This window comes from Ptychodera flava, chromosome 5 (assembly GCF_041260155.1).
Source record: "Ptychodera flava strain L36383 chromosome 5, AS_Pfla_20210202, whole genome shotgun sequence".
NCBI classification, from domain to species: Eukaryota; Metazoa; Hemichordata; class Enteropneusta; family Ptychoderidae; genus Ptychodera; species Ptychodera flava.
Window position 1 is genome coordinate 1422867 of NC_091932.1, and position 27560 is coordinate 1450426.

Below are 27560 nucleotides of genomic sequence, written 5' to 3' on the forward strand. Positions count from 1 at the left end.
TTTTTAAGTCCGATAAAACGCTCATGATGCTTTGCTGGAAAGTCATCCCCTGCGGTAAAATGTATTGGCTTTCGGCCCTGACATTTATTGTAGGATCGGACTTTATCCACCGGAAGAGCCCTCGTAATCAGACTTAATCCAATATTTTGTCAGTATGTCATGTGAGTGCTCGAGGCACGGCACTTACATAATTGTTGAATTAAACATCCTGGGTATGGAAATGTGTAAATCTGTTCAGAAATACGTTCCATGGAAATGCGTATTTCTCTACATTGGCAAAAGAGAGTTCTTTATCTATCGATCTTTACCTTGAATAAGATTATGACTATTTGGGAACAGTAATTATAAGTTGCACTTGTGTCTTTACGTGATTCACGCCAATTGTGTAAATATGTTTTTATGATGTTTGTGGGACTGTAGTTAAAAGAGATCTTCTGCCAGTTGTAAGCACACAATAAAAATAAAAACCCCAAAATAATTGTTGAAATCAACAAATTAAATTTGATTTATTGCACTACAAAGTAAACATTATCAATGTGATTGAAAATTTGTGTCAGTAAATCAAGCGATAAAACCTGCAAAAACACTCATTGATACGACCAAGTCAAATCTAAGAATGGACAATTGGCAAAAAATAGAGGTTTACAAATATCGAATTTGAAAATTGTTGTAAACTCAACAGTAGCTTTAGCCAGTGACAGTTTTGGCAGGTGTTTCAGTCACTTAATGTTATACTGAAGTTCTCAAGGAAATTATGTTCATCTAATTACAATTTGATAGTTTCACAGGATTTCCTAAATCAGCATTGATAATTGAGCAAACTTTGGGAAGCGTTTACTTAAAGGTCATGACCTGAAGGACATGACCGTATAGAGAAGGGAATATAGCATGGCACAACTTCAAAACACTGAACTCATATTATTATAAAGCGAATAAACTCATGCCTTCTATTGGCAATGATCAGTTTTCACTATCATTTCGCCCGGAGTATCAGAGAGGCGTCAACAAAATGTGGCTGTCCCGATCTCTATTTCAAATCATTTTCTTGTAAAGTGTTAGATTAAACAAATCCATTCTCGGTAAAAGTACGTTTGTCTGAGAGATAAAAATGACAAACAGTCATATTTGATCTGGCTGTCCGTCCTTCTGAATAAACACAAATGACATGACAGACCGGTGCATACCAAATTGAATTTGAAATTGCAAACATTGAATTTAGTACATAAATGTTACTGTAAATGTGAAAGTAGGATACTTTAAAACAAAAATTCATAAGCAGTATTTAAACTACAATAACAACAATCATTGAATTTTTTAAACAGTAGAATTTCTAAGTTTATGTTTTTACTGCTGGCGTGTACGGTCGCTGCATGTCTAAGTCCATGCATTCACTGCTGTCGAATTTCTTCACATTGATGAAGTCCTGTGAAAAATGAAGTACGTAACTGATTTAATATTACTGCCTGGGTTCTAGCTATCAAGTCCATCCATTAACGTGTTCTTTACGAAAAATGAATAACAAATGATTGTATACAAGTTCCTCATAACTTAAGTATTTTTCGTGACAGCGAAACACAAATATTCAGCTGATAATATCATTGACAGAAAATGCCATATATGTTACCACGTTTGTGTGTGTGTTGTTTTCACATATTTTGTTATTGCTATTTACCAGCCCTTTCCGAATTCGGAAAATATAACATGTAATCATGAAGATGTATTTAGCATAAGAGAGCCTGTTGGACTGCGTTAATTCAAAATCTGAATAGAGCCATTACACATTAAAGATTGACGTCGAGGGCGTATTTAATGTTGAATTTTCTGGACTGATGCAAAATGTCCCGGTCATAATTAAAGCAGCACCACAAACACCTCAAAGAAAAAAACAACGCACGGTACTTCATTATTAGACAAACATTTCTAGGCACATCATTCTTCAATTACAAATCAAACAATACAACTATGCCATAATAATTAATGTATCTGAACTGAGCATCTGTATTGTCATGTAGGCATTTTATTTTTACATTCTATGGATTACAGTAACGTCTAAGTTAATTGTAAAAGAGAAAATCTTACCACTTGTTCTATATCGTTTGTCATATCTTGCAAGGTCAACATCAAGTTCTGAAACGATGGTCGCCTTGCTGGGTCGTCATGCCAACAATCTTTCATGACGGCATATCTGTAGAACAGAGAACAAAATACTCAACTAATATTGATTTACAAAGAAAGTAAATCACATGACGAAATGTCACCAATTCATATGCGGTGGCAGTAAGTGTGATTGAATATCTGACCAAAGTGTGGGCGGAGGGATGGTGGTTTGACCAGTGTGGGTTAATTAGGATCGTGCTTTGACCAGTATGGGTGGAGGGATCGTGGTTTGACGACAGTGTAGGTGGAGGGATCGTGGTTTGACAAGATTGTGGATGGAGGGGTTGTGGTTTGACCAGTGTGGGTGGAGGGATCGTAGTTTGACCACAGTGTGGATGGAGGGATTGTGGTTTGACCAGTGTGGGTGGAGGGATCGTAGTTTAACCACAGTGTGGATGGAGGGATTGTGGTTTTACAGAAACAGTGGCTGCAATCGTTCCTCATACTTCTGCGACGTTTATGAAAATACGGCAATTTGTCCATCTAACAGTTACGACAAATTAATGATACTACTCACAATTCTTTTGAGCAATGTTTTGGTCTTTCCATCCTGAAACCATTCTCCAACTTGATCAACAAATCTCTGGATGATATCCCTGGATATGGGGTGCATGCTGTAGGGATAATACATGGAAGAAGGAAAATAATAGAAATGATAGAAACTTTGACTGAGATGAGTGTTTGCAGGCTTTCTATTTACTTATTGTTCCATTTTTTACTTCAAAATGATATTATTTTAACTTTTACCGTAAGGACATAACCATAGGAATACTATGAATGGTACTGAACATAGCTGTACTGACCGAAGTTGACAATTTCCCAGAGTAAAATGCCGAAGGACCAAACATCACTTTTGACTGTGTATGAGCATGCGCGTGCTGATTCTGGAGCCATCCACCTCAGTGCAAGGCGACCCTATTTTGGGAAAAAATATTTAATGTTTATATACCGATTTTATACATTATCCATGTCGACAATGGGTAATACTTATTATGTTCAATGTCAGTTAGGGTTAAACAGAACATTTAGCAAATCGTATGCAACTCTATACGTTTACCACAAACAAATGAACCGACATTCAAAATAGAGGTATTGCAATGCCTAAGTTCACATTCATACTTGGTACCAGTTGCAGTTGCAATAATGTTCAAGAACATCATCGGCAAACTTTGGTCTTTACACATGTACAACAAGCGGCAAAGTTTTGTTTTGAATAAAAGAATAACAAAATAAACCTGTAAAAGTAATATGTGATCTCATATTTAAATTTACCTCTAGAGCATTTTCCACTACGTTTCTCACACGACCAATATTTGTTATTTTACACACCATTTTTGAATCAAGGAGCACATTTCGTCCTGCAAGGTCACGGTGTACAATCTGTAAAATGAACAAATTCTCTATTAAATAACAATAATATGGAAATAGATAATTAAGCAAGAGCCACCATAATATGCAGAAAACGACGGGTGAAGGACAAGCGAGCATAAATACATAATTGTTTATCTGACAAAGATAACAAACCTCAGAATTAGCTAGGAATGCCATTCCTCTAGCTATCTGCCATGCCATGACAATAAGATCACGTGATCGAAGACTTGCTTGCTGGTCTGGGATATCTGGACGATGGTTTCGAAGGAAAGTTTGAAGATCTCCGTTTTTGGCGTACTCCATCATGATGTAGATCGGATCTGTTCATCGAAGACGAAATTGGGAAATGAGCCTTATCATACCTGATTAAATGGAACTGAATTTACTATTCCATTCTTCATTTTATAGTTTGGTGCAAACTAAACTATGAACAAACATTCCGATATACTGAATTGATTATTTCGTGTATAGAAGTGAAATTATGACTGTCATTTCTAGGGAATACAACGCGGAAAATTTACAGACAGATTACAGTTCATAAATTTACCAGGCCCCATTAAGTCAAAGAAGTTCATTACACCTTTCACATGGAAGTAACTTTTACAATTATAATCGTAGGCTAGTGTCAGATCTATTGATTCGAGACTGTGTATGTGTATGGGGCATTTTCGGTTCCGTTGGCAGTGGGACACCTGAGATGTATACACTATAAAAAGTTTAGACCTGTGGATGATTACTGTAAATCTGTCATTCTTTAACAAAGCACTATACAGAAGTGTCCAAGCTTAAAGGGAAACAGGAACTGCGCCTCTGCTATTTTCTTGTTTAAAAACAAATTGTATTTTGTGCACGGTACCTAGAGTCACCTCATCATCATAGCTAAAATATTTAAATTATATGATGTAGATTATGACAGACATGAGTTTTTAACTTTCATTTACATTTTACCTTTTACGGTTTACATCTTTCACATGAAAATGTCTCGTAAAAAATATAATTCAAAGCTACTCACAATGGAATAGTAAATTACCAATTCTTTTACAAAATACAAACTTTCGGTGTCGGCAATGACATGCAAATGACATGCAAATAAACATGCAAATACTGTTTTGTTTGTGCTTTCACAGAGCTGTATACAGGGGCTAGCAAAAAAGCTGTTCGTGCAAAAGCTGTTTGTGATTTATTGGCAGATGGGTGGACACTTGTTTCCATGACAACGGGCTGGGACGGGTGGACAGGGAAATTTGTATTCTCTTGTTCAGTGGGCGTCAAGACAGAGGCGCTCCATTCCAGCTGGCAAGTTTACTACTTTTTCAGATGGGCAAAGGCGTTAAAGGAGCAGCAGAGATTTTTAATTTGGAAGGGGAGATTTCTTGGTTAGAAATGAGGAGTGGAAAAACTTAGACGAGAGGTAAAATTTCACTTACAGAAATGGGGCAGTTATAAACAGAAATTTCCCCTTAAAATTTTGGTAAAATTTTGAATCTTGTTCAAGATGTGTAACACTAGCATATGACATTGAAAAAAAAACCTTTGTTTAACATAAAAATTTCTCAAATCACTGGTTGGCTGCCCCTCTATATATACAGTCATGTAATACAGGTGCTGATAGAAACATGAAATTCATGCGCATGCCATGTCCCATATTTGCATGTAAGTTTTGGTGCAACAGCGTTGCACAGCGATCGAGTCCTGTGTCACAACATACGTTTTCGCCGTATGATATCTGTGATGACATTGTTCAAGACTACAGACTTTTACAGGTACTGCTTAGGGTCTGTTACAGGATTGTTGCTTCAACTTTGTAGTAGTAGAAGCACTACAATGATTTTAGGTATGTGAAATGTGTTCAGCTCAAATTTCTTACCAACAGTTGTGCAACACCCAAGCAATGAAATAATATTTGGATGTGTATCCAACTTCTTCAATGCTTCTAGTTCTCTCAAAAATGCTGCCTTTTCGTGGGCAGTGGCATTTTCTCTGAGGAGTTTTGCTGCTACTAATGTTTCACCATCTCTTCCAAAAATATCCCAGGCCTTTGCTTTCCATATCTGTCCGGAAGCACTGCATGAAAGTGTTTCAAGGAGAACAACGCTTTCCCTCGGAACTTCCCAAAAGTTATCACGAATTTCCCTGAATATGGACGGTTCTTCATGCTGAATTGAATTTGAAAAACAAAAAACTTCATTTAATAAGTTGATGTCGGAGACAACGGTAAATTAGATGTGTTCAGTTTGAACAGTGTAAGTCTAGATGGTTAATAAGTAAGTATATCTTCGGAAGACGGAAAGCATTTTCTCACATTCCTGGCCGCTTGGAGTGTGGGATCAACAGTGTGGGAAAATCGATCCCACACTCTCAGAAACCGTCCCACACTCTGCAGTATACATTACATGAACTCTGATTGGATGATAAACAGCCTTTCGTTCCACGTGCAAAATATTATCCAATGGCTCGATGAGTAACACACAGATCGAAACCACAAAGTAAGCAGCTCAGAGTACAAGGGCAGACGACAGCGTTGTCACGATTTTAGATAATGTTGTACGTCGTCGGTGACAGACTCCACAAAAAAAAAACAGCTGAATTTTCCAAAAGACTGGTGAACATTGGCCAATTGGAACATATAGCCATTTTTTCCTGTTGGACATCTCTTTCGTTGCAGAAGTTGAAGTATCGATCGGCAGTGGAACTTGCCACGGAGTTTGCGTAAGTGACAAGGAATACTAGATGACTGCGAAGTAGGAGAGTTGCTGATACAGTTAAACATTCAATATGTTTCCAGTGTGAATTTAATGCATTATGTGGTCATCTTAGAAAAAGAATCTCACATACCAAGGACCTGAGATCAGATTTCTCACGAGTTGGGGATGTTTTTTTCTCACACTCACCAGCGGCTCGTGTGAGACAAAATATCCCCAAAATCTGATCCCAGTGGGGGTGTGAGTTCTATTATTGTCGTTACAGAATGTAAGAACAATTTGGAGATTACTCAGGTTGTCTTCAAACTTTATCCTGCAGTCCCTCAACCAAATATAGTTATTGTACACTATAAACTTGCATAACTTACTTTTGGTTTCTTCATTAGCTTCGTCAGCTTGTCCACGTTTTCTTCCTCCTTCAAAGTTTCAAAATCACTCGATAACTTAGATTTTGATTTGGCTTTATTGAAGATAACGATCTCCTTAAGACGTTCATCCAGCTGTGACACAAATTTCGAATGCGATGAAAACCAGTTTTAGTTAAATGTATTTTGTCACACAATAGAATATGTACACCAACAACTCATACGCATCTATCATTTAAATAAACCTTTTAAAGTTTCTAGCCACTGCACGAACAGGCAGTTTTCCCTGTATCTACGTTTAGTAAGCTTGGTGACAGTAAAAGATGGCCTTTTTGGAGTTTGCGTCTATAGTTAATGATAACTCTACAAAATGCTATAACAATATGACCGTTATACAATATTACCTGTTGTAAGTTGTCGACCATGATCTCTTGCGGGTCTTTCACTGACGCGGCTGAACTTGGACGAGAACTTGTGTCGGAAGTTTCTTCCAAACTAACCTAAAGTTGTAAATAGATGTAAAAATCACATTTTCATTGATTTAAATTAATACCATTGGTTTATTTTGCGAGGCAGTTTAGAGTTAAATTGATTTGAAGCCATATGCCTTATTACCGAGAATTAAATCTTACTTGATGCCTTTGCAAAATGCGTAAATAATTACATGCATACGTGACTATTAATTTAGCGAGAAAGTGAATCAGGAAAATTGTACATAGCAAGTACTGTCTGTACTGTTTGTCCCAAGATGATACACCAATCAATTATATATCGTGCAGCCTGCATCTTGCTTCTTCAGTCCAGTGTAGACGTAAATAAAATGTGTTTTGGTGGCATAGTGAACTCTAAATATATCGCTCAATGCATTGAGAGCGCTTGATACTTAAATATGACACCTCGGTCACTCAAATGATTAACGACAGCATTCCCGGCTCTGACTTATTACAGTGATTCATATCCTGCATCATTTCATACAATATTTGGACAATTTTGGGACCAATCCTGACAGGTGTAGCATGCTAGCAGGGTACGCTTACCCATTCCGGACACCTGGTACCACCACTGACTATCAGTGGTTCAGGATGGTCCTACTTAAATTTGTAAATCACAAATGTCCTATGGACCTGGTAATGTATTACCTTGAATGGAAATGATTATTGGACCAGTTTAATGTCATATTGTGGAACATTGTACTGGTTTTGAAAATGCAAGCCCCCGTCGTCTTTACATTCACATGTCACTGCTGAAAAGGAGGGAACTTAGGCAATGTGTTGTTGTTTCCATAAAACTCTTGAACATCCCTGTGTTGGCAAATGTTCAAGGCGTTCCAGCCCATTTTGGTATTTCGGGGGTAACCATGCATTGTATCGAGATAACCTTAAAATAGGAATGATGACGCAGTTTCTGAACATGATCTCAATTCGTTTGTTTTTTTAAAAGAAAGACGCTTAGCATATTTGTTTAATTACATCCCAGATTCTCTCCTATGACCAAGATGTTTTTATTTGTTTAGCATACGAATTATATCTCAGAAACAAACGAGTTGAAATGTGTGTAACACTGGCATAAGTGATACATATTTTGCATTGGTTTATTTATGAGGATTAGTGTATCTGTGATGTTTCAGTGAATACTGTTAAATATAAAATTATCACTCCAATTTTTGCAACATTTTTGTGCAGTTTAAAGAATAATGTACGTCACTTCTCTGAGTTTTAGATTAATCAGCAGAAAACTTCACCGACACAATGACACATCTATGCTAAATTTTATTGATAGGCCTAATTGATATTTATTTACTTTCTGCTTACCATCAATGGTGTCTTTTCACCATACTGTGCCTTTTTCAGTTTTGCTTTAAGTTCACTTCGTTTTTGTCTTGCCGCTGCTGACTGAGGTCTTCCTGTTTTCTTCCCTTCCTGATTTGGATGTTAAATACATTAGATGTAACAATTGTGATGTAACACCAGCAAGACACCAGCTAGACACCACTAACATGCATTGAAAGAGGTTTTACAAGTTTAACCCTTTGAGCGCCAAAGTCAACTTTTGTCGCCTGTACCCCAGTCAATTTTTTTCAGATTTTTGCCAAAATTTTGATGAAAACCTGTATCCTCTGAAATGTGATGTCCGTTTGGTCCAAAATAATAAAACCAAATTACAGAAAAATTCATAAAAACTGTTAAAATGTTGCACTAAATTTTTTTAGGAAAAATTACAGCGCTCAAAGGGTTAAAGTTCACAACTGTATTGATATCTGACATTGAAGAACAGTATTTTGTTGTAGAGGGCATGTAAGATTTATTGATGAACTGTGACATAATTGTTCTTTGGATGAAGAGTTCTGATTGGTTTGACACTGTCAGACAGATATCCTATAAGGTTACCCACCAACAAAGAGGTTGCGAGAAATTGACATATTCTTTCAAGTTAACACAGCATCAAGGTGAAAGAATGTGAAAATGTCGTTCGATTTGATAAAATAGATTGCCCTACACAGTGTTTCTATTATGCAACTGTAAGGCTGCGTTCACAAAAAATGGTTGGGTGGGGCCTGGAGGAATTCAGGGGGGGAATTCAAAGTTTTTGGGGTTAGTAGAGGGGCACTTGAAAATTTTGCTGTGCCTGTAGGGGGGACTTGAAAATTTTAGGTTCTCCTTTACGTTTTACATTTTCCAATTCCAAGTTTTTGCAGGTAATTCAATGAAAAATGAATAACATTTTTATGTCATCCAATTGTTGTAATGTTTGTAATAGTTTGGCAAAATCTAGAACCATTTTGTCACATTTCATGACTTTTATCTTGAAAAAATCTAAACATGTATGATTTGTAGTAAAAAAACAAACTTGAGCCTAGTAACAGGGCAGAAGCGCTGCGTGTGTTGATGGTTTTGTAATATTTCTATACAATACAGTTTCTTGCTGTTTTCCTACAGCATCCTCAAACACACAATATTTAGTTTGTCCCACAAGCCTGTATATACAAATATGTATTAGGTGATAATTTAATTAGAGTCCAGACTGAGGGTCAATTGTCAGTGATACAAATTAAATGCATGGTATACATCTATAGACAGGCTGTGTTAGCAAGCTGAATACTGGATAGTTCAACGTGCTACAGGGAGAACAAGAACACAGTTGTATAAACTGAACAAAAATATTGTCAAAATTATCAAAGTTAATACAGCTACTCCCTGAAGGCAGTGTCACTATCAGATACTGCCCTGCTACTGCAGTGTCACTGTTACTGCATACCTGAACAGTGACAGAGGTAGCTCTGACTCTGATGTACATGGTACATGGTAGAACAGTTTGGGTCAAATGACGCTCATGACAGTGAAACATACTTGTACACAAGATCAGGCCAGACAGCAACACATGGAAGACTAGGAGACTTCAAAAGTGAAGGGGATTTTTGAATTTTGGCATATTAGAATAATCAAATATTAAAGAAAAAACAGTGTCACCATGCTCGAATTTCTAAATTTTCACATTCTCATCATAAAATAACACAAAAAGCAAAACTTTGAACAGTAAAGACTAAATGGAATTTTTTATCTTTTTTACCAAATTTGCCATTATTACAGCCAAAATTTCAGAGATGAAAACATTTATTTGATGGAATATTTTAACCTTCCAGTATTGTCAATTTGAGTGGTAGCTTCTAATTCCTAATACGTCTTCAGTTTTTACCTACTATAGACTACAGTCTATAGAAGCTATTGGGATGGGTATCCGTCAGGCGTCCGTCTGTATGTATGTCTGTATGTCTGTCTATCTGTCTGTATGTATGTATGTATGTATGTATGTATGTATGTATGTATGTATGTATGTATGTATGTATGTATGTATGTATGTATGTATGTATGTATGTATGTATGTATGTGGGGATGTCCGTCCACTCAAATATCTTGAGAACCACAGTACTTACAGATTTGATATTGGTTGTGTAGATGCAAAAGTTAATATGATCATGAGAAACTGCATTTCTTGTTTTTTGACATTGTTGAAAATATGCAAATTAGCTAAAAAAGGCGATTTTGGTAAAAAATCTTCTTCATAACCGCTGTTCAGACAGCTTTGATATTTCGTATACAGGTCCTTAGGGATGACCTAACTTAGATTTGTTCACATTGTGATGAAATATGAAAATTTGTATTTTTAAGGATTTTTTTTTGTCATTTTTGATCAAAAAATTATTTCATCAAAACCGCTAATCTGACAGCCTTGATATTTGGTATACGTGTTTGTAGTGATTAACTCAAATTGATATATCAAAATTATGATGAAATTTGCAATTTTGTAATTTTGGGGCAATTTTTGCCATTTTTGATCAAGAAATTTGTTTTTCAAAATTGCTCATCCGATAGCGTTGATATTTGGTACACAGGTTTGTAGGGGTTATCTTATTTATATTGCATCAAAATATTAATGAAATTTGCAATTTTGTATTTTTTTGGCAATTTTTGCCGTTTTTATAGGCATAGATAGCAGTTTTCTATGCTGGCTATTGATGAATGTCTGTGTTTATAGGGGAGCTGTGTAAGTATGAGCCATAATGAAACAGTTCTCCTACCCTGAGAATACACTGTATTGCCAAAGGACCTCTGCTCTCACTTTATCAGGTGTTATGCTATGTATGTCCTCTGTACCATCTATAGTAGCTTAAGGGACATTGGTCCTATGTTTTACAATATGACAATTAGCCAGAATTCACTATTTGCCCTCTCTCTCATAATCATCATTTTATGTGCTCTTCGGCAGGAGCAATTGACATTGCCAGAGTTGGATTAACTCAAGTTGGCTGATACTGATAAATCCAAAAACCACTGATGCGATAATACATGAATCAATTTAAGAACTTGCCTTATGAATATGACTTTACAAACTGATAATAACAGATAGTGTTGAACATTTGCGAGCGGAACGGCGCGATATGTGTTATTTTTTTCTGCGCGCACATCCTTTACTGATATACGGGCTTATGATAGTTGGGGGACCTGAAAAAATTTGATCATATATAGGGGGATTTGAAATTTTTATAGGGTATTGATGGGGTCTGAAAAAAATAAGATTTCAATCGCAATGCCTCCAGGTCCCCGCCCCGCTAATCGTATTTTGTAAACACAGCCTAAGGATGATAAGCTTATCACCAAAACAATCATTCAATGGACAACTATTTCTTTTTTACATCATAACATACCAACAAGAAAAGTAACCAAAAGTGAGCGCACTAATCAATACACTAATCAATTTGGCAGATGCAGCTGATACAGATGATCACTTACCGGTATCATACTCATTTGTAACAGCAATGATCACTTAGTGGTATCATACTCATTTGTAACAGCAATGATCACTTACCGGTATCAAACTCATTGTAAAAGCAATGATCACTTACTGGTATCAAACTCATTGTAAAAGCAATGATCACTTACTGGTATCAAACTCATTGTAAAAGCAATGATCACTTACTGGTATCAAACTCATTGTAAAAGCAATGATCACTTACTGGTATCAAACTCATTGTAAAAGCAATGATCACTTACTGGTATCAAACTCATTGTAAAAGCAATGATCACTTACTGGTATCAAACTCATTGTAAAAGCAATGATCACTTACTGGTATCAAACTCATTGTAAAAGCAATGATCACTTACTGGTATCAAACTCATTGTAAAAGCAATGATCACTTACTGGTATCAAACTCATTGTAAAAGCAATGATCACTTACTGGTATCAAACTCATTGTAAAAGCAATGATCACTTACTGGTATCAAACTCATTGTAAAAGCAATGATCACTTACTGGTATCAAACTCATTGTAAAAGCAATGATCACTTACTGGTATCAAACTCATTGTAAAAGCAATGATCACTTACTGGTATCAAACTCATTGTAAAAGCAATGATCACTTACTGGTATCAAACTCATTGTAAAAGCAATGATCACTTACTGGTATCATACTCATTTCTATCGCTTCTTGATACTTAGCATCCTTTTCTCGTTCTTCCTGAAATTGACACCATAAATAAAAACCTTTGATGAGATGTTCGAATAAATTATTTAAATTATATCATTTTGTTTGGTCATTATAACATTGATTATTGCTCCTGTGTCTATGTTGCTACATAAATACAGGTGTTTATGGTAGTTTCCTTTGGTGAAGGGGAGTGAAATCTAAAACGTGTTGACAAAGTGTTTTGTGTAACTCCTCCTGATAATAACTCCTGATATTACTGGTTTATCTTAACATATATCTTTACATGTCCACAGACCTGGAGCAAGTCTGATGTTTGGACTATGAAAGAGTCCATAGCCAAGATGTGTAGGCTATGAAAGACTTTCATGTCATGTATGTTCAATGAAGTCTGGTACAAATTAAATGTTGAAATTGCTGTATACGGAGCAATATTACAACACCTTTAGTGGGGTAACAGATGTTTACAAAGTGTGAAGTGATTATCGCATTTATGCTACTTTTTAATGACATAACGTGAGATTATATAATCACTCATTATGTCGATTTGACTTGGTATCAAATTTATTTCTTGGTTAATCAGCTTCCAGCAATACAAATACAAATCTCTGTTGATACCAGTCCAGTACAAACCTCAGTCTAATAATCCTCAAAACCCGTCTTTAAATGTTCAAGTTCAAATGACAGTTTTTTGTTAAGGTAATTGCTTTTTGCACATTACTCAGAAAAATCCAATATTTAAAGAAAAAAACAGACAAATAAAAGTTTTGACTTGTATGACGTCATGAGATGAATACATAAGTTTGGACTCTTTAATCACCCTGTGAAATTTGCTTAGTGTGACAAATTGGGTCTGTTATTTCTAGTTGGCAAGGAAAGGTTAAATTTGTTCATATAATTTTTAGTGTAGAACACGTTCTTGTTTGTGATGAACAAGAAAGATTACCGAATGGAACAAGCTCAGAATTCTATCGAACAGTCAGCCCATTTACTGATTTCTAAAATAATGTTTTGTTTGGTATGTTACTTACCATGGCCTTTTGTCGACGAATTCGTAGATGTCTTTTTCGGATGGCAAGTCCAATACACAAAACCATAACTACAAAGCCAAGTGTTCCAAATATACATTCAAGAATTAAGGCGAAGTTTGGTGGGAGGTTGTCGTCGGTCTTGTAGACGATGGGTTCCAATGGCCCTTTGCAGAATAAGACATATCGTTACTGTGATTACTGGAGTCTTGAGAAATAATTATTCGCAAACACAAAATTGTCATTTACAACCATTAGCCAAAAACGGACAAGTAGAGATAAAAACAGATTTTTCAAAGAAACAAATTTCATAGATCTTGACGTTGTCATAGACCATAGAGTCTCAGATATTGGCACTCTACCACAATACATCGATCGACAATAATCGACTCATATTACCGCTTTGCTGTTAATTGCACCTGACAGTGTTGGCAACACCTCGATTTAGACAATATGTCTAGTTCGTCTAATGACAATGTTTCAAAGCAATTCACTGTAAGAAAACTTACTTGGACATGATTGCAGGTAACATGACGTTGTTTCGTCGGTGTGGTCCTCTTCTGGACAGGGACGCCCTCCATTTTTCGGTCGTGGGTTTGTACATGACCGATATCTCGTTTTAGATCCCGTTTCACATGTTTTTGAGCAGTCTGTCCAGTGGGTCCAATGAGACCATGCACCTGTTGTCATACCAAGAATTTGAATTTAAATATATCTATGTTTTGGTAAATTGTTCAAGCATTTTCATAAACGGTCAGTGACACATATAGGAACAAATATCGCTGTGACAGAAACGTTATCGCAATTGATATATGAATCTCGTCTATGAATCGATGCTTACCGTTTGTCACACAGCCGATACCAGTGCAGTCTCCGTTTAATTGTTCACTTTCACCAACACAGTTGGCGCCTCCACGAACTGGATGGGGGTTATTGCACAGTCGAGTTTTGTGTCCCTTACATTCCGAGTTACATGTGTGTATGGTCCAACTGCTCCATCCTCCATTCACTGTAACGTCGATCATTCAAGTTCACAAAATACTAGTGTCAGTCGATTTAATATATATCCGAGAATACTCGATATGTAGCGAAAGGTTTTGAAAACGTTGTTTGTCAGAAATTCGTGCCAAACAGTGAGCTTTTTTATTTTCATTCTCTCCCGACATGAAATTTGTTGTCCAAGATAAGGATAAATTTCAATTTTGCTCGACGTTAATATGATGATGTCATTCTTTGCCGCTATGTCATTATTTCTTCAAAAGAATAAATATGTGATGGAAGTAAACATTGTTCAAATGTAATAATCATCACACGTCGCGGCATTTAAACTACTTAAATTTATTTTCTTGTCCGTGAAAACCCTATAATTCTTCATGATACATCATTATGGACTTTCCTTACCAGGACAGTCGATTATACTACATTCATATTCCTGTGTATCAGCGCCCTCACAATCGGCACCATCATTGGCAGGTGTGGGATTGGTGCAGTAGCGGTATCTGAATTGTTTACAAACAACTCCACACGCAGTCCATTGAGTCCATGTTGTCCAGCCTCCATCCACTGAATCAAAAAAATAAAAACAGTTGGACAATAAATTACTCGTTCTCTATAAACAGTGATCGATTTTCGAGGTGGTGGATAATGGTTTTTACCCTGGCTTTGGGAGCGTTCAAACTTTACTTCCAGGGAGACAGAGGATTGGGGCGGAGCATCAATTTACAACAGGAGAAATAAGGGGCTCACAAATAAACACTAGTCTTTCATAGGGTAGATTGTTAATTCAACACAAACAATTTGCAATCCCGCCACTTCTAAATTAGTCTAAATGTAATTTTGTGAATTGCAGGAATCGATTTCAGTGTTACTGTTATCGAAAACGCTTTCAAAGTCGTCAGTTACAAGTTTTAAAGTGGTGTCGTACAATCACGATGAGAATCACGATCACTTGAAAGAAGACAGATTCAGCGAGAGGCGAGTAGCACCAAAATTTGTTCCTTTGAATGATTAAAAATTGATTTTACATCCTTTCAAAGCAGTTTCGTTTTTTGTTAACACAATACAACCACTGCAGAAGTGCGGATATAACAAACGTCTCCATGGGAGCGTCAAGTGAAAACTAAGAATATATTAACTGACTACAAGTGACACTGTACAAACATTACGCTAATTACAGTAATCTGCAAAATCGATATACCTGGACATGAAACATTTCCACATGTTTGATATTGAAACTCTTCACCGACACAGTCATTGCCACCACCACTTGGAGCAGGGTTCGTACAGTTTCGACTTCTCGTCTCGTTGCCAACTTCACCACATGTAACTGAACAATTTGACCAATTGCTCCATTCGGACCAACTGCCGTCAACTTAAACGAAAACAAATAAATAATTTAAGGTAGAACGCACCTCGGGGACAGACATTCGGACTCTCAAACTTTTACAATTCTCTTCTGATATACCACATGTGGGGGTTCATTTTAAAGCTCTTGGTGAAAGAAAACTTTTCACCGGCTTAGTTTTTCGAAATTCGAAATTTTTTTATTTTTCTCCATAGAGTTAACACAGGATTGGCGGCCATTTTGAATTTCTAATATCGATAAATCTTGGGTAATTTGTTTCTCTAGTACCAAAATTGGCACGGTGACCCCCTATTTTTATTCTTGATTTTGAAAGAGAATGATTGAAAGATTCCTTGAGGAAAGTGAGAGCAAAAGTTTAAGTCTTTCACTTTCGAGGTGCATACTACCTTAATTATAAATTGTGCAGTGGATACCATCATAAGGCTATTCAAATGCAAAGTAACAGTGGTTCCGATATAACGTTTGGTAGGTTTTACCAGTATTTATCACTGTGCCATTATATCCCATAATCTCTGCGGGGCTCGAAATTGACTCTTTTTCCTGGTGGTCCACTTTGGCTACCATTTTCTGAAGTTGGTAGCCCAGTGACAATGGCTGGTAGCCAATGCATTTTGCAGTTTAGGGATATTTTTCCCTTAACCAGGCAAGAAAAGACCTATTTTTCAAGATTCTGCCCATGAAGCAAATTGTTTATTAATTTGATGTGAATACTTGCACACCTTTAATACCCAAAGGAAACCAGAGCAGTGACACTCAAAAGTTTGGTGACCTATTGACAACCCGTTTCATATTCAGAGTTGTATGCAAATTTTGATAGTCACCATGACAAAGACATTCTCTCGGCCGTGAGACATACACTGTAGCACAGCAGGCCTAAGGCCGAAAAAATGCTGTTCAGATAACCCGACCTACCCTATTTTTTACTTGCCTACCCTAAACTTTTTAGAGCTACGTAAACACTGAAATAATAAAAACGAAAGAAAAAACCCGTAAAATGACGCGTTCGTTACCTGGCATTTTATTTTTGTATGAACGAGGATGTCTTTTATGTTTTTATTCCTTTTATATGTCCAATACGTTTTTTCTGGAAATGTTGTGGCCAGTGTTTGATCGCCCTGCACCCCTGAAAACTGCATATTTAAAAATAAAAATATTTTGGGAAAAAAATCCCTGCCTACTTACCTACCCTACTTTTGAAAATCATGTTATCGGAACAGAACAATTTATTTTGTTTGGCCTAAAATAGAGCAGGGGCTTTCTATGTAGGGGAGGAGACAATAATTTCCGTGTAACTTTTATTGATACATTATGATCTAAACGTAGTGAAAATGCAGTTTAATTGGCTATTATTTCCTGTGCCTGTCAACCAAGTACATCAGTTCAGATATTGAAGCTTTGTTGCAAAATTCCACTGCACTGTCGTCTTTGAAATTTGCATAACAAAGTAATAGTCCTCTTTTCTGTGTCCAGATAGCTAGCCAGGTTTGACTGCATTCAGTTCGTCCCAAAATGACGGACATCGCATGAAGTTCTAGCTCTGACTGCATTTCATGTCCCAGGCTTTGGTAGTCCATGTGGGCTACCATTTGGTGGATTTTGGTAGCCCCAGGGAAAATTTGTGTTATGTGATAGAAAACGAACAAAAAGTGAACTCAGCAATTTCAGTATAAAACGAAATTTATACGAAAATAAAACTAATCGCTAAGTCAGGAATAGAATAAGAACTGTAAAAGTGTACAGGCTACTTATCTCAGCTTGGACGGCAAAGCTCCAAAGTTGTGAGGCAGACATGTAGTCCTTTGGCTTGCTTGAAAGCTTGGGGTTGCACAAAGTCCACAGTATAAATCCAGAATGGCAGTGAAGGTCTTGAAAAGTCTTGAAATTAATACTGCTGGAGTTTCCAAAGTCTTGAAGTAACACGAAAGAGACACGGTCCTAAAAGTCTGACTGCAAGCTGTGCCGGTCCCATATTCATACTCAAGTGGTTATAAAAGAGAATATAAGAACAATCTAGAACTTCTATTGACATGCTAAACACTGTTCTAAAATTATCTCCTTACACAACTAATTAAATTTCCAGAACATTCCAAACATGACTAATTGAATTCAAGGTCGTGAGGTCGTAAGGGACAATCACCTTGAGAATGTTCTAGCCTAATTAAATTCAGCTCATGAGTGAGGGGAAAATAACCTACATAACAGCACAGAGAAACATGGACAGAGTCGCAACGGGTATTGTTTAGGGCGTGAAGCGGTTACGTAACCCATCCATGTTCGCCTCGCCTCAGGTTGCTCTCGCCTCTATTTTCCGAAGAGTGCCGACCATGCATCCTTCGGTAATTTTCGGATTTTCGCCAATTGTTAAGCGAAAGTATGTTCGGCAAAGTTTGTGTTGTTGTTGTCGTGTTTTGCTGAGCGGAATTGGCGTGCTGGTCAAAACGGGAGTGTTTTGAGCTTCAGGAAAGTGAGATTTTACCGTTTTAAAAATTCCTCTCATATTTTTATGAATATATAATGAGTGTGTTTGGACCAAATTTGAAAGTCTTTTATCGATACTGTCTGGTTTTACTCAATGGTTTACGGTCAGTCATACCGTCTTTTACACGTGCGTCAAGGAAGGACATGTTTATGAAACTGCTGGCGTGTTATGTTTTTATTGGCGTGAAGCAGTGTTTCTGGCCTGAGAGCTCACAAAGTAACTTTGGTTGCTACGCGACTGGCAGTACGATGCCACCTCGTCGTATTTTTCGCATAATCTCGTGTAATTATCAACCACAAACAAAGCCTCCAAAAAGTTTAACACCTTTGAAGCTCATTTTAATATGAAAAACCAATAGTCTACCGAGACGACCATGGAACAAAAGGCATGCAAGCGTTGGGCCTAGATGTGAACCACCTTATGTTTCTCTGTGATAACAGTTGGTAGTCTATGGACGCGCGACTACCGCTAATTTTTGAGCCCTGTCTCTGTATTATCCTATTCCTAACAAGAGTCAAGAGTCGAATCTGTGAGTATTTCTTATCTTTTTGCTTTTTATTCATTGTTAGCGTTTAAGATTCGATTACACAAGCATTTCCTTCGAGGAAGGCATAATATGAAATCGAATCTCATGAACTTGTAGAATTATTTAATATTATAATATTAATTTGGAGCATTGGTACTGACACTGAATAGTTGACAATTTATTGAATCAGTGTATCACATCTCGTCTTCTTATACTGTATCTCTTAATCTATAATGGCTGTCAACACCATAAAATAAAAGTCTTGGAACCTTGAGTACGTGACTACCCAATAACAGAAATATTCACCTCAGAATCATACTCATTCTCACGAGCCAGAGCAATAATTTCCGCTCCGCTGACCTATGCCAAAAATCAACAAGTAGCGCTAAGCTGTTGCCGTAAAGAGGCACGTGGTTTACGACAATAAATCATACTATTTTGGTTCATTACATAGATACGAATCTTGTTGTTAATCTGTATTATCAATGATGTGTTTATGCTTTGCCGTACATTTTCTTCACCGCAGGACTGCTCGTGTGGTGCGTTTTATTCATGACACTTGCATCAAATTTTTTGTAAATTTGCATATTCTTTTGTGTGTGCTGTACAGCCCACTGTGACATATGTGTAGTGCATTTTTTAAAGAAACTTTAATAATAATAATAATAATAACAATAATAATAATAATAATAATAATAATAATTAATAGAATTTCACATTAATACTATAGAGAGGCGGGAGCCATTACATTGACATGTAATCTGTCTGTAAACATTTGACAAAGTAAAGGAAGTATACTTGCACCAAATACACTTCATTGATGAATTTATACTTTCGATTTGATTCTAACGGTACACTGTGTGATATTAGCGTTTGAGTAAAACCTACTATCGTCGTACGTGTACTATTGTCAACGAACTCAACGGTGTGTTACGAAAACTGACTGTGCAACATGTGCAAAGATATCTTGATAAATTTGCTGCCACTGGACATCAGATGACAAATTGCGTATGGAAGAATCACCAATAATCCATTTGCAACGCTAGATTATATCAGCAACGAATGAAAAGGCATCTAGATACAGAAATTGATATTAAAATAGGCACAATCAATGTAATTGACTAATTAGACCTTGTTTATCTTGCTTTTGGACAAAGTAACTGCATTGGAACCAAACCAAGACATGCCGTGCTCTTCAGTTGTGGACGATGCAGAATATAGAAAAAAAAAACTGGTGCTGTCCGATGAACTGAGAAAAAGACCCCATCAATATTTAAACAATCACGATGAACGCCACTTTTGATTTGGATCAGCAGAGGAGATGGAAGCCCAGACATTTTGTTGTGTAAAAGAGTTATATCTGTGACGGATTTTAATTTCTTCGTGGGAACTCTTTGAACATATTTGCATTCATATACACAATTTGTTTTTCGATGAAGTTCTTCATAATCCCTTTTTATAAAATAAACAGAAGTAGTATAATGAACTTTCCCAGTAATTACACAGTGGTGACATTTTATATCTCGTGATGTCTCCGTTACTTGTAGAGTCAGTAGAATTACGGTACCAACTTCTCACACTCTTCATCGATACCTAACAATAGCCCTATCAGAAACACTGTGCTATGATCATGATTACTGTAAAACAAATCTATTTAGCTAGCCTCATTTTGGCTACTATAGTTGAGTCTGTCAATTGGCTAATTCGAGATGCCGCTAATTTGTAGTTTTTCCTATATTTACCATGCTTGAGATGTCTTTTCAGCTCAATTGAAAACCTGTTGATCACATCACAATGAAAATCTTAAAACGATAAAAATACATGCAGCTAACAATATGTCTTATTTAGAAACTAATTTAAACTATATCAACCTGAGTTCACTTGAAACATTGCAAATTTTCTAACGGTGACTACAGCAGGAGCTGTTTGAAGCCATACACAAAACAGGTATGAGCGACAGTGTCTTGAAAGTGTGTGTGACTTTAACCCTTTCACCCCCAAATCCCAGACGTAGACGTTGCAAAGTAGTCAATCCGTCTAAACACATGTTAATGTCAAATCAATCGATTAACTATTAACTTTTCCCATTAAGACGTTCAGCAGCTGTCATATGTATTTTATTTCATTTTCGCTCGATTATAAATTCAAATATTTGATGACTTTTAGTCGTGTAATAGTTGATTCTATCTTCAGTCAGTAAACAGGAATAGTCTCAAGAATTACAATCAACACGGCGAATAATTTACTCTCACAAACTTGTACCTCATTGGAAATTCATACAGAGAAAAGAAAAAAGAAAAGCATTTTTTATGAATACTGTTAAATCCTAGTATCAGGACAATTTATCAGCAAATTACGTTTGTTTTGGAAACGTACAAACCCCCACCTAAATGTACTTGACGCACCCTTTTAATATTTAATAATGTAGATATCGATTTTGTCACTTTGAAACGAAGTACGTGTTGTGTAACTGCTTACCTTGGCAAGTGACTCCTTGAAAAAAAATCACCTAAAACAAAAAATATTACAATTAAAACTAAATATCACATTGAAGTTAACGCTGTCGTGTTAGCTATGAAGGTTTCTTTTCCTTATTTCTAATCCAAATTCCTATCGACTGTATTCAGATTTCATCCGGTCAAGTCGTCTCTAAAGTCCTATCCACTGTATTGCTATACGCTTTTCGATGTAAGTAGGCAGTTTACAGATATATTTATCTCATATAATTCAATTCTTAAGGTATTTTTTGTCGCCACAAGATCTGTGTTTATGTAAAAAGGTTAGTTTTATATCACAAGTTTGTCTTAAATTTGCTAATTTGAAAGGACACGTGATACTCAAAGCCGTTCGTGTGATCGATTTTCTACTCATTCTCCTCGCAGTTGTTGATAGTGTAAATACAAAATCGGATTGAATCGTAGCAACTTATTGAGTTCAAGATAAAATAGATAGTATCGCTGGTCTGCAACTTATCGTTGGATTTAGCTAGTAATGAAGCACCTTCTATTTAAAGGTAATTGTATGTTTACTCACCAGTAAACCAAGAAGCATTAGATAAGCGAGTCTGTCCGCGCCAAACACATAACTTTTCTTCTCTCGACGCTGGCCAATTATTGACTTTCCCATTCAGTTTATATTCACAGTACGTCGAATCACATGGAAATGATGGAAAAATTCTCTGACATGCATCTTCTTAGTTGACGATGGCGGTTCAACATTGCTCGACTATGCTGAAGAAATAGTTCGTTCGGAATGAAACGCTGACGTCACAAAATTATCATGGGATTAAGGCACGCACAAAACGAACAGTACTTAATTAACATGACAACAGGTTGATCGATTTCTGCACTGTGGCCTAATGGATTATTCATGTTTGAGACATTAAATGTGTGCCCCTTTCAATCGATTGTTAACTCTGAGCCGTACCCTTCACTCTCAAAAATAAACAAAACTACGCAACTGCTATTTGTACATCACTGGCAATATGGGATGTACAGTACAGTGAGAAATCTTTCGTAAAATCGGCTTTTAACCCTTTCACCACCATGGTTTTACCCAAACCCATCGTTATCAATGGTGATCTTGGATCTGTTTACAGGGAACTGGGGGTGAACAGGTTAAAGATGAGATCATGCGAGCTTGGTCAATATTTATCTGCCAACAGAGACAAGGCATTCTATTACTTCATCTGAAAGTTACTTACGTCAATATGTGCTTGTAATTTTAAAGATGAAACCCCAGATCGAAACTTATGTCGAGAGCAAGAAATAAGAAGGGTTTGAGAACGTGTACAACTTTGAATGGTGACAAAAATACGCAACTCTATCTAAATGAATGATACTAATATTTTTATTGGCAGTAATATTGCAGGCGTGTGAAGAGTAAATGACGGTGTTGATGAACCAGTCATTTGTACAAGTATTTCCACTTGCCGTCTATTTTTCTATTTCCCAAATTTTCTTACACAAAGGGACGTATGGATATCAATATTGAGAACAAAAGTGGAAAGTAACACAACTTTTCAAGATGATGTAAATGTATATGTTTCTCTGTTCTCGAATTTTCAAGAAAATTACTTCAATTAAACGCCGTGCCCTGATGGTTTATGTTATTGACGGAACTGTTAGAGCAATATCTTTTAAATCCATGATTTATTCTTTAAGTTTATAATTTATTCTTGAAATTCATACTTTATTCTTTAATTTCATTCTTTATTCTCGGTAATAGATATAAGCTTATTTACTTTGTAATGATGAGCAAGTGTCGTTAATGATATAATGAACAAATTTATGTATTGTATATTATAGTAAGATGATTGCTTAATACCGATCTATAATGGTAAAAGGGAGAGTTATTAGCACACGAACTAAGTTCCAACCAGTGTAAATATTAGAATTCTTGAAAAAACAATCCTTAAACAGTGTGACCAAACATGTGTTCATTAATATCATGAGTGATCGTTGGCAAAAACTTGATATGTTTGTATAGCACAGAGACACTTTCTAGTTCACATTGAATAGGCAATGTACGAGTTCAAACGCCCATCATTTTAATGGAGCTATCGAATAATTTGTCTTTTGGCTGTATTTCGAACAACATGAAATAGTTCACATCACACACGATGACCTTCACTTGGAGTTTGACCAGACTTTTATTCTTCGTTTCCGTTGTCAAGGTTACTCTGGGTAAGTAATTCGACTTGTAAATCGTTTTAATTAGGATTATGGTTTAATTGTATAACAAGACCAGTTTTCTAATATGTACCGATGTTTCTTAAACGTGATCATGGAGCTTGATGAACACATTGGTAAGAATGCACCTCGGGGACAGATATTCAGACTCTCAGTTTTTCCCGATACTTCCCTGGTCTGGGGACTCTTTTTGCTGCTCTTGGAGTAAAATCGAAATCGTATTTTCCCGTAGAATAGACTCAGGGATGGCAGCCATCTTGAATTTCAAATATTGGGAAAGTTATGTGATTTGTTTCTCTAGTACCACATTTTGAACTGTGACCCCTGATTTTTATTCGTGATTTTGAAACATAAAGGTTGAAGGTTTCAATTAGGAAAGTTTGAGCAAAAATTTAAGTCTTTCACTTTCGAGGCGTGTACTACGTTAAAGTCGAGAGTTCTACATAATATTATTATTTTCTACCTTACAATGAGGATCGGAAGGTCAAATTGATCATTAAAACTTTGCTAAATCCACGGCTTGGTACTTGGGTATGGATTGTAAGGCAAAGAACATACAATAAGGAATATTTACTTTAAAAACAGCAGTTAACTTGCATTCTTCTTGAGCTTGCTAAAGGCATTGTAATCAAAGAAATAATTATTTGGCTAAACCGTTTATTTTTGAACACTGTGCCATCTCAGTGTTTTTGCTTATTTTGTTACAAATCTGCACCTAACATAGTTAAAATGGTTTCTCTTTAAAGTTCTATATACGTTGACATTGGCTTTTGTTCAGCTTATGACTAAAAAATTCAACTTGTGATTTCTCACTAACTTCTGAAATCCGCTTAGGTTTGTCTCTTTTTACCTTGGATAGTTTGTTAAGTCCTGGACACAGTACAGGATTCACTGATGACATCCATGGATACCTGATTTCCTTGTTATAAATATTTGTTTTATGATGATTAGATTCTAACTGAAAGACTTTGGGATGTTGATCACAGCAACAACAAAACAGCTATTCGGGAAAATGATGTACTTGCCTTTGTACTTGGTAGTGATAATATCTGTCCATACATGGCCTTATTGGTTGTGGATTTTGCTGTCAAATATTTGTTCCTTTCTCTATTAAATATGAAACGGTTTTTTATAATCTGGACCGAGTATTACTGCGTCGACCAGATAAAGCTATGGTGCTAATATTTCAATTGCATATTGAATATAAAACTTGTATGCAACTGATCTGGCAATTCTTACCATTCCCTCTGTATCTCAAGAGAAAACGCAGAAATAAAAGTATTACATCTCTGCCCGCTAAATGTTTGTCGAAACCAGAACACTTGATGCTCACATATTACTAGTCCAAACTTTCGCTTTCTTAAAGCGACAAACACGTACTTGGGATGTTTCCAAGACGTTTCCTCTGAGCCAACTATGAAGGAAGTCCTATATTCAGACGAAATGACCGTAGAATATTGCATACAATTGTGCAAAGACGAAGGAAGATTATATGCTGGCCTTAAGGATGGCACACGATGTAACTGTGGCATAAACTATGCCCTCTATGGCTGGTATCCTGAGAGAGAATGCGACCAAGAATGTGGTGGCGATAGCACAGAAACGTGTGGTGGTTACAGCAGTAACTCTGTATATGACACAAGTGAGTTCAACTTAAGTTTCAGTATGTTTTATTGATTCTATACTCTCACAACTTTGCCAACAGTTTTAGGATTCAGAAATCGAAATATTTCATTCTTTACTAGATTATTCTTAATGGGTTGATGATAAATTACTTCATTGTCGATAAGGTGAAATGAATATTTGTATGCACTGATGTGACATTGTTGTAGATATAAACTAACAAATTCAGTAAATTAGGCAGCTTTCAATTATCATGAGGGATCTGCAGGAGGAAACCGGTGTGGTGGTGATCCATCATGTAAAACGTGACTCTCCCCAATACCATTTCTAAAATGTTACATCCATTTTTTCAAAATGTAAAACACAACTATTCCCAACCCAAAATGTGGATATGACCTTGCTATATCTGCTGACTGTGATACACAGATGACCTTGCTATATCTGCTGACTGTGCACGTGATACACAGTTAATCCAGTATTCAGACGCATTAATTTAAAGACATTGATTGATGGATGCTTTGTGTGTATGACACATTAAACTTACTTTGCGCAAGACTGATAAATTTCAAAGTTCAGTGCTGCAAGAATCCAAATATTCACCTGGTCAAATAAACTCTGCGTGGCCTACAATCAGAGCAATTAATAACGGGAAATCACCCACAGATGGATCATAAACATTAAAACACATACTATGGTACGATGTGCAAGTATTTGTGATCACTGACAGCTTGGGTCAGTTCTTAGAAACGTATCAGTCGCGCTGAACTCTTCAACCATCCAACTAATAGCTATTGAATCGACTGAGGTTTCCGCTTTGAAAAATACTATTCCGTACAATATCACATATATAGTATATTTCTCATTCAAAACATGACGAAATGATTACAACATAGATCGGCATACGCTTATCTTGTGTATTATGTTGACTTTGGTCAGCAGCTGTGAACACGAAGTGATGGCGTATACACTGATTTTCGTCACGCATTTGACTCGGTCAATCAGAGAATTGATAACTTGAAATTCTGTTTGTAAAAAAGCAATTTTCCTTACTGCAAGGCAGTATATCAACTAGTGTACCTGAATTATCAAGCCTCTTTTATCTAGCATTTGCAAAGGGTTTACCACTCCGTTGTACAAATTGACGGTCTCAACTATTATATTTGTGTTGCAGAATGTTATATCTACACAAAATATATAAGATTGTTCAAAGCTTGCAGATGACATAAAAAGAAGTGAAGGCACAGAGATGTCCTTGACAGGTCTATTTAGTTATCTATTTAATTCCTTTAAATATCAAATTTATCGAAAAACGTCAAGAGAGATACATTAGACAGAAGGAGTAACGCAGAGAACAGCCACTATGCAAAGTTACGAAAAGCGAACCAAAAATGCACAGGAAAGTTTGTTGAAATGAGAAAAAAACCCCGTTTTCCTATTGCATTAACTACCAGGAAAACGACTGTTTATTTTCGTAACTATCTTACACAATCTCAAGCCAAAGCCGTAGTCGAACGGAAAAAAAACAAATTTTACGATGTACTAAGATAATCATTTCAGCACAATGATTTTGCTTTTTCGAAAATAATTTTGGCAACTCTGCGTGTTAAGATCAATCTTCAGTCCGTGATATATAATCTTTAGACCAATTAAGAGGATGTGTCCAAAATTCGTACAAAGAATACAAGATATAATAATGAATTGATTGAATTTAAAGAACGCGTATTTTTAATTTATCCAGTGCATGTGGCGAAAACTGCTAAAACCTAAGACGTGTCTAGAAACCTAAGCAGCGTTCAGTGGATAAATTATTCAGACATGTATCATTTTGGTTTCCACTACAGCTGAGATTTCATCCTATCCGTCTCTAGGAGGGAAAGTTGGACTTGAAAATGGTGACATTGCTGATAATCAACTAACTTGTTCCTCTGTATATGATAACACAAAGAATACTGTCCCAAATTGTCGATTGAATGCTGAAACAGATGGTTGGGCGCCATTGTACGAAGATGATAATTCGTGGTTGCAGGTGGATTTACTTGAAACCAAAAGAGTATCTGCGATAATGACCCAGGGCAGTGGTATCTCAACCAATAGGAAATGGATTTACACTTTCAAGGTCGCTTACAGTAACAACGGATACAATTGGACGTTTCATCAAACTTATGCAAATCATTCCTACCAGGAACAGGTCAGAACTATTTTAATTTGATAACATTTTACCCTACACAACTCAAGTGGGAAAACGTATGCCTTGAGGAAACTGTTGACACCAA

General features: G+C 36.4%; 2 protein-coding genes across 3 annotated transcripts in view; one reads left to right on the forward strand and one right to left on the reverse strand.

The window, feature by feature from the left end:
- Positions 1 to 477: 477 nt before the first annotated feature.
- On the reverse strand, positions 478 to 22242 carry LOC139132747 (uncharacterized). Of its 2 annotated transcripts, XM_070699013.1 has the most exons (18): positions 22007 to 22242; positions 21452 to 21482; positions 15801 to 15974; positions 15005 to 15166; positions 14445 to 14612; positions 14113 to 14283; positions 13607 to 13770; positions 12552 to 12608; positions 8407 to 8514; positions 7000 to 7095; positions 6599 to 6730; positions 5396 to 5684; positions 3682 to 3848; positions 3430 to 3537; positions 2961 to 3072; positions 2675 to 2771; positions 2080 to 2185; positions 478 to 1423 (listed from the first exon to the last, which is right to left on the reverse strand). In XM_070699013.1, exons 1-18 carry the CDS (start codon positions 22097 to 22099, stop codon positions 1337 to 1339), a joined length of 2322 nt encoding a protein of 773 aa, XP_070555114.1. In that variant the 5' UTR covers positions 22100 to 22242; the 3' UTR covers positions 478 to 1336. The 2 variants fall into 2 exon arrangements, with proteins under 2 accessions (XP_070555114.1, XP_070555115.1); XM_070699014.1 differs by lacking the exon at positions 15801 to 15974.
- Positions 22243 to 23485: 1243 nt separating this feature from the next.
- The window catches only part of LOC139132644 (uncharacterized), a 39327-nt gene continuing 35252 nt past the window's right edge, over positions 23486 to 27560 (forward strand). The window contains exons 1-3 of the mRNA XM_070698913.1: positions 23486 to 23658; positions 25031 to 25306; positions 27129 to 27475. Coding sequence (XP_070555014.1) covers positions 23595 to 23658; positions 25031 to 25306; positions 27129 to 27475 — 687 coding nt within the window. The 5' untranslated portion in view covers positions 23486 to 23594. The remainder of the gene's footprint in view (positions 23659 to 25030; positions 25307 to 27128; positions 27476 to 27560) is intronic.

Bases quoted from the DNA above. Each gene is read 5' to 3' on its own strand.
- LOC139132747 (XM_070699013.1), bottom strand. From the start codon at position 22,099: ATGGGAAAGTCAATAATTGGCCAGCGTCGAGAGAAGAAAAGTTATGTG. The intron at 14,284-14,444 runs GTAAGCATCGAT...GTATGACAACAG, and splicing joins TATCGGCTGTGTGACAAACG to GTGCATGGTCTCATTGGACC. The intron at 7,096-8,406 runs GTAAGCAGAAAG...TTACAACTTTAG, and splicing joins GTGAAAAGACACCATTGATG to GTTAGTTTGGAAGAAACTTC.